Source organism: Pyricularia pennisetigena, chromosome 3, assembly GCF_004337985.1.
Source record: "Pyricularia pennisetigena strain Br36 chromosome 3, whole genome shotgun sequence".
In the NCBI taxonomy this organism is placed as follows: domain Eukaryota; kingdom Fungi; phylum Ascomycota; class Sordariomycetes; order Magnaporthales; family Pyriculariaceae; genus Pyricularia; species Pyricularia pennisetigena.
The window spans coordinates 7,189,760-7,197,496 of NC_043742.1; the positions used below are offsets into that span (position 1 = coordinate 7,189,760).

Consider the following 7,737-nt stretch of genomic DNA (forward strand, 5'->3'; position numbering starts at 1 on the left):
AAAAAAGGACAAAATAAAATAAAATGAAATTGGCCAACTTGTGTACACGCTAGTCTAGTTCTCCAAAAGACAACGGAATTTACCAACCTCGGCCTCAACCGACCAGGCGCAAATTCGCTTCCTCGCGGCGCCTCCCCGTCCTGTACCAATCAGCCGGCGCCGTCTTCGCCGTAACTTTCGCTAATCCCCAAAAGTCGATCTGGCATAACGAGTGTTCGCTCACCAGACAAGAACTAGCGAAACCACCCCCCACGCGAGGCCGTCACGAGAGATCAACCCCGCTGTTCGGAGGCGGAACGCTAGTCACAGTTACGAAGTAAAGCCGCCTAGTTGCTCAACAAATAATACTCGCCAGGAGCCACGACTATTTGTTTCTTCAAGATGCTGGAGTACTTATACTACTTCGCCGGCGGCTACACCAGCCTTGTGATCGGCCTCTACATGCTCTCGTTCGCGATACCCACGGCGGCCTTCGTGGCGCGCATACTCGCATCATACATCTGCCTGATCATCGCGGCGAGCTTTGGTGTTGTGTGCTCAATCCTCCTGCGACTTTTCGGCGCCGAGCAAAATGCGCAACATTACACCGCCCGAGTCTTCAAGTGGCTCATGCTCGTCGCCACCGGCGTCACGTTCGAGATCATAGATCCGAAAGGCCACCTCTCCAAAGAAGAGAATCGACCCGCAGTTCTGGTCGGTAACCACCAGACGGAGTTGGACGTGCTCATGCTGGGCTGTTTGTTTCCTGAGCACTGCAGCGTCACGGCCAAGGCTAGCTTGCGTCGCACGCCTTTCCTTGGTTGGTTCATGAGCTTGAGCGGCACGATATTCATTGACCGCAAGAACAGCGCGGATGCGCGACAAGCCATGAGCGGTGCAGCAAACCAAATCCGGACAAAAAGGCAGACGGTCTACATATTTCCCGAGGGCACGAGGAGTTACACTCGAGAGCCGATGCTTTTGCCGTTCAAGAAGGGAGCCTTCCATCTCGCTGTCCAGGCCCAAGTGCCCATCGTGCCGTGCGTGGTGGCGAATTACAGCCACGTACTCTGGATCAAGGGCCTGGTGTTTAACGCTGGCAAGATTCCCGTCAAGGGTATGTTTATCCCAACTCCCCTACCCTTTGCCCTGCCTTGTTGTTAACCAAGTATTCATCTCGGTCTAGTTCTCGATCCCATCCCTACCACTGGAATGACTGCTGCGGATGTAGACGGACTCTGTAAAAAGACGTACGATATGATGCACCAAGAGCTCATCACCCTGACCTCCAAGGCCCGTGGAGAGCCCGTCACGGTTCCGTCGTCGATGTATTCCACTGGCATCATCGAGGCAACCAACGGCAAACCGAATAACTCATCATGACATTTTGTTTTCGTCGCACAGCATGAAATGGAGTTGCAGTATCAAATGAGACAAGTGAGGACTCGTGTCCCTTTTTTTTTCTCTCTTTTTTTTCTTGCATAGGTTGAGACGGCACCGAGCGACGCATACTAGAGTTTGTACACTCAAACGCTGAAAGAATTCGGAGATGGTGTTGTGGTAGGGCTTTGCGAGGGTGAAGCAGGAGCAAGTTCGGAATTGATGTCTTTTGTGTTTCGGTGCCCGCCTTTTCAGGTGTTTTTGGCTTCTCCCAGTGATTTCTTTTTCCTCGGTCCTTTTCTTTGTAATCCCCTCCGGGTTTCTCACACCACATAAGAGGCATGGGTTAGAAAAGAGGAGCCAAACGCATTTGATACCCCTTTCCATAGATAAAGATTTACGATCGATCATGCACTTGGGGATTGTTTCTGGGTTGCGTCACTAGCTATAATCACATGTGTGAGTGTCTCAACCCAATCCAGCTGGTCAAACTTCCCCCCTCGTAATCAATAATCAGCAAAGAGTACGAAGAAAGAGCAATCTGTCCGAAGTGCCTTGCAAATCAAGGGGGCCGCATAGTCAGATTTTTCAGGCTCAGCCACTCGAATGTGTTCGTTTGCATGGATGTAGAGTGCTAAAATCGTTGGCCGGCAGGCCGGCTTGGCCAAGTGCTGCGCCCCGGCTTACTTTGACGGTAGCGAGGCAACAATGGTCACTTGTATAGAAAAGAGAAATTAAGAGGATGATCATCCAACAGGTCCTGTGCGAGGATCAAGTGATGATTTCCTCGTGTACCGAGTGCAAGAAACAAAAAGACAGTAACTGGCAAAGAGACTTGTTGGCAGCAGTCTGTTCTCACTAACCCTCGCTGTTGTCTCCGCGCCGCGCCGATCCCCAACAAAATACAGGGACAAGATAGAGCAACACAGAAGGAAGAACGAGAAGACTTAACAATCGCATCATCAATCGCCACCGAAGTCTGCATTTACTACTGGTATTAACTAAGCGTACTGGAATTTGAGGATCACCTCTAGCCAGTCCCATCTCCCTGAGCGAATCATCGAAAGGCCAGGTCAGGCATCCATCGTCATGGGCTTCCGCGACCTCTTGTCATGTTGCGGAGGATGGGCGCGAAACGAGTCAATCGATTCCAAGGATTCCAACGATCGGCTTATGACGGCACGACCTCGCGCACCAGCAATTACAATCACGACCAGCGATGGCGACAGCAGCAGCTTCGGACCGACTGGAATCAGGCGGCCACGAGACTCTGCCTCGGGGCGCAGAAGAAGCCTGAAGCCGATCGACGAGGAGGAACAGGCGGCAATCAGGCGATACAAATCGCTCATTCAAGACAGAAAACCCAAGGAGTTGAACAGTTTGTACTTTGGTGAAGAAGGTCCCGGCACTGACATGGTCGGGAGAAGGGTTACCGGTGTAGGAGGAGGAGGGATTCAGCAGAATGTGATTAAAGACAAGGCAAGCAGCACGCCTTACGGCAACGACAGCAGTGGCTTTGCGAACAACGGAGTCAGTTCTGGGCATGGAGGGCTGGTCATGGCAAGTCCCAAGTTATTTTTTTAGTTGTTCGGACCTTGTTATCCGAGACAAGGCTGTCGGAAGCTGACATGTGAATATTTCTTTTTGGTTAGTATCAACATGTGACTAGCGGAGGTTCATTACAGTATGACTATGCGGGAACGCGGGAGGATTATTGAGGCATTAGCTGGGGCTTGGCAGGGCAGGGCGCTGAAATAGGAGCAAGGGTTTGTGGGAATATATTTATCTGTCTTGGTTGACAACTAAGGTTCTGGTTCCTGGGGCGGGCGGGCAGCTAGCTTGCTGGCTGAATAATTCCAACGTGGACATTGGCTTCTGGAGGGGGCACTTGGAAGTTCGATTCCATAGCTCGGAGCCTCAATGCCGCTTACAGAATGAACCGTTCGGGGAAGGCGCCGGCACAGCGGGAGGGCGAGCCCGATTTGTGTGGGGTCGTTGGGAGCAATTTAGAAGTGGCTTTTTGAAGGTACAGACCTACTCTACCAACCTATCTAGGTAGATATCTGTGGTCAAGATGAATTTTGATAAGCTTAATGCGGATGCGGAGTACATCAATCCACCATCGCACGTGTGCAGGGTAGCTGTACCTGTCTGTGTTGGTTCTCCGCCGGCTCCCGGAATCACTTGGCAAATAATTAATTATACTCGCATAGGCAGCTTCCGCTTCTAGAAATAGTAATCCACTGCTAGAGTGGAGTCGGTACACCAAGAACAGACCACAACATTCAACCCAAAGCTGGCCAAGCTGCGTCGCGCGAGGATTCCAATGAGCATGGCGATTAGTTATATTTTGTTTTCGAACGCGTTGAAATCGACACTGCAAGGTTTGCCCTACGGATTCTTCGGTCGTTATCGCCGTCTTCGACTCAGTTGCCGTTGAACCCAAGAACCCCCCCGCCATCTCCACGGGCCGAGTGGGCAAGTATAATCCCACACTCGCTTCCCGGAGCGGAGATTAAGGTTGCGATGTGACACCCACTTCAGAACGAGGCGCGTGTTGGTGTGCGTGCCCTGACGACCTTTACCCATTCCGTGCCACCATGCCCAGCGGACCACCTATCGAACGTCTTTCCACCTACCAGCGTTCGCCATTCTTGACCTGGTGCCTCCACAAACCGCGACCACGGTTGGTGCCACCCTGCCTGCTTAATACGTTGCATTGGCCCCCGAAAGGATACCACCTCCGAGTTTCCCGGGCCAGAACCCCGGTGACGGTCACTTGCTAAGGGGCGGCACGCGTTTCTTTATAGAGGCGGCTCATGCCTCCCCAAACATCCACAGCACATTTTTCTTGCTCCAGCAACCAGCCTACAAAGCACCTTTTCTCGGATCTTACTCAAGACCCTGTGGTCTTGACGAGCTAAAGTCGCCATGAGGACTCTTGCGCCCTTTATTGCTACGCTACTGGTCGCCGTGACCTGTAAGTGGTGACAACCCTACAACTGCCCCGCGTTGTCAACCACGCATTGACTAACTTCCTGACCCCTTTTCCTCTCTGGGTAGATCTGCAGCCCTCGTTGGCGCAGGGTCCGTTGCCAAAGGTGTACACTGACCCTGAGACGGGCATCGTGTTCAATACCTGGAGTGCAACTGATGGACCAATTCAGGGCGAAGGCTATGGATCTGTAAGCCTGGGAGGCTTCACCTTTGGCATGGCGCTGCCTTCCGATGCGCTCACCGTCGACGCGAATGAGTTCATCGGGTATCTTGTAAGTAGGCCTCGGCAGCACGCGTCCGTCTGGGAGAGGATGCTTACTCGGCCATCTTGCGCCCTGGCAGGAATGCTCTACCCCGACTACCCCTGGTGAAGGATGGTGCGGCGTCTCGATGGGTGGTTCCATGACTCGGGCGCTATTGCTTGTTGCTTGGCCTCACGAGGACGAGGTTCTCACATCGTTCCGCTACGCCACGGGCTACGTCGTCCCCGAGCTGTACAAGGGCGACGCAAAGCTCACACAGATCAAATCCTCGATGAACTCGACACACTACAAGCTCATTTTCCGCTGCCAAAACTGCTTGAAGTGGAGTCACGATGGATTGGAGGGTGGCCAGTCAACCAGCAGCTCCTTCCTCATGCTGGGGTGGGGACAAGCCAGGACACCCGTTGGAAACCCAGAGTGTCCCGATCGGGTCGTCATCCAGCAGCACGACAACGGAATGAACCTTTTCCCCGCCCCGCTTGACGTTTCCATAGCAAACCCCTCATATGCGAGCTGGGCGGCCACGGCCACCAAGACGGTCACCGGTGATTGTGGTGGGTCGACTCAGCCGCCGCTACCTGAAGTGACGGGCGTCCCGGTTCCGTCTGCAACTTATGATTACGTGGTTGTTGGAGCCGGAGCCGGAGGCATCCCCATCGCGGACAAGTTGAGCGAGGCGGGAAAGTCTGTCCTGCTCATCGAAAAGGGACCGCCTTCGACAGGGCGCTGGGGCGGCAATCTCAGACCCTCGTGGCTTGAAGGCACCGGCCTGACACGTTTCGACGTGCCCGGCTTGTGCAACCAGATCTGGGTCGATTCCAACGGCATCGCTTGTGACGATACTGACCAGATGGCAGGCTGTGTGCTTGGTGGCGGCACAGCCGTCAACGCTGGTCTGTGGTGGAAGGTAAGCATATCCGGCCCACTCGATCTGTGATTTCGATACTAGGGCGTTTGGATAGCTAGCTAACCTCCACATCACTGCCCGGCAGCCGTACACTCCCGATTGGGACCAGGTCTTCCCTAGCGGATGGAAGGCATCCGACATGGCCGGTGCCACAAGCCGCGTCTTCAACAGGATCCCGGGTACAGAGACCCCGTCTCAGGACGGAAAGCGCTACCGCACTGAGGGGCTCGACACCCTCATGAGCGGTCTCAAATCAGCTGGCTGGGCCGAGGTCAGTTCCCTCAGAGAACCTGACCGAAAGAACCGGACGGTCATGCCGGGGCCGTTCATGTTCTCCAAGGGTGAGCGTGGAGGGCCGCTGGCAACCTACCTCGACACGGCCAGCAAGCGGTCCAACTTCAAGCTGTGGACGAACACGGCCGTGAAGCGTGTCGTCCGTGAGGGCGGACACATCACTGGACTCGAAGTTGAGCCCTTCCGGAACGGCGGCTATGTCGGCACAGTCCAACTGACGCCTGGGACCGGCCGTGTAATTCTCTCTGCGGGAACGTTTGGTTCCGCGAAGCTCTTGATGCGCAGTGGTATCGGCAGGAAAGATCAACTTGAGATCGTCAAGGGCTCGCGCGACGGACCTACCATGATCGACGAAGCCTCTTGGATTTCCCTGCCCGTTGGTGACAATCTGGTGGACCACGTCAACGTAAGTGCCAACCTAAGTACTTATTCAGAAGGGATGCGCAGCTAACAATGTCCTGCAGACTGACACTGTTGTTTCCCACCCCAACGTTGTATTTTACGACTTTTATGAGGCCTGGACTTCACCAATCCCTGCAGACAAGGATGCATACCTCAGTATGTAAATAGCCTGACTTACTCCCGGTTTTCCCTTGTGTTTAAAGCACAACCTCCGCTGACACGTTTATTTAGGCAAGCGATCCGGCATTCTCGCGCAAGCTGCTCCCAACATTGGACCACTGTGAGCTTTGCATGCATAATCATATCGGTCCTATATTCCTGACTAACTCTTGGCATCTGTAAATCAGGTTCTTCGATCAGATCAAGGGGGCCGATGGCAAAACTAGGCATCTTCAGTGGACCGCGAGAGTTGAAGGAAGCCTTGGCGCTCCGAACGGGAGTAAGTTTCCATATGTTGGTCCCAGACACAGAGGCTCGCGAACGAACTCTCCTGACGCTGATGAGTAGAGACCATGACTATGAGCCAATACCTTGGTACAGGATCGACATCGCGCGGCCAGATGAGCATAACTAACGGCCTTTCGACCGTTGTGTCGACACATCCGTACCTCCACACGGAAGCGGACAAGGCTGCCGTCATCCAAGGCATCGTCAACGTCCAGAACGCTCTCAAGAGCGTATCAGGTCTTAAATTCGAGTTCCCCAATGCGACCATCACCGCCGCGGATTACGTTGCTAGTGTGAGTCTACAAACCAAGGATGCTTTACGACGTCTGTACCTTTTTGGCCTAAAGAAGAAAAAGAAAGCTGACCCGCAGCAACACCGGAGTCAGATGCCCGTTTCTCCGTCGAACCGTCGTGCCAACCACTGGATGGGCACGGCCAAGCTGGGCACTGACGATGGCCGTCAGGTAGGCGGAACTGCAGTTGTAGACACTAACACCCGCGTCTTTGGCACCGACAATTTGTTTGTAGTCGACGCGAGCATCTTCCCCGGTATGGTGACGACCAATCCATCCTCATACATTGTCGTGGCGTCAGAGCGAGCAGCCGAGCGCATCTTAGCGCTCCCGCCTTCGACACCGCTACCTAGGTATAGCCAGTGTGGAGGGCGATCGCACACCGGAAGCTTCCAGTGTGCCGCCCCATACAAATGCCAGGTGCAGAACGAATTCTACTCTCAGGTAAGTTAAAATGTCAAGTCTTCTAACCGCAATTACTGCAGTCATCCGGGGTTTGCTAACCACTGGCGTATGGTACAGTGTCTCTAAGGTTATATAACCAAAGTAGATTAGTATATAAGGAAAACAAAAGCATATATTATTAGTAACAAGATGTATTTGGAAAATATATATATGCTACCTTATATGAGCATTTGTCCTCTTATCATATGTATGCGTTAACAACTCGATTAAATCCCCAAATGTACTCGAATGCAAAAATAGTTTATATGCGAATAAAGGTGGTTTTTCTTTTCTATAAACCCATATAAAAAGATTTTCAGCAATTTGGTTG

General features: G+C 53.1%; 3 protein-coding genes across 3 annotated transcripts; all 3 read left to right on the forward strand.

Annotated features, from left to right (window-relative positions):
- Positions 1–381: 381 nt before the first annotated feature.
- On the forward strand, positions 382–1,362 carry PpBr36_03720 (uncharacterized protein; the record flags this gene model as incomplete). The annotated part of the gene is made up of 2 exons (XM_029890890.1): positions 382–1,096; positions 1,166–1,362. 2 exons carry the CDS (start codon positions 382–384, stop codon positions 1,360–1,362), a joined length of 912 nt encoding a protein of 303 aa, XP_029753867.1.
- Positions 1,363–2,448: 1,086 nt separating this feature from the next.
- PpBr36_03721 (uncharacterized protein) lies at positions 2,449–3,077 on the forward strand (the record flags this gene model as incomplete). Its single annotated transcript, XM_029890891.1, has 2 exons — positions 2,449–2,889; positions 3,012–3,077. 2 exons carry the CDS (start codon positions 2,449–2,451, stop codon positions 3,075–3,077), a joined length of 507 nt encoding a protein of 168 aa, XP_029753868.1.
- A 1,213-nt stretch (positions 3,078–4,290) lies between these two features.
- On the forward strand, positions 4,291–7,415 carry PpBr36_03722 (uncharacterized protein; the record flags this gene model as incomplete). The annotated part of the gene is made up of 9 exons (XM_029890892.1): positions 4,291–4,339; positions 4,423–4,628; positions 4,699–5,526; positions 5,612–6,226; positions 6,285–6,378; positions 6,454–6,502; positions 6,570–6,661; positions 6,730–6,962; positions 7,056–7,415. 9 exons carry the CDS (start codon positions 4,291–4,293, stop codon positions 7,413–7,415), a joined length of 2,526 nt encoding a protein of 841 aa, XP_029754270.1.
- Between the last annotated feature and the right edge of the window lie 322 nt (positions 7,416–7,737).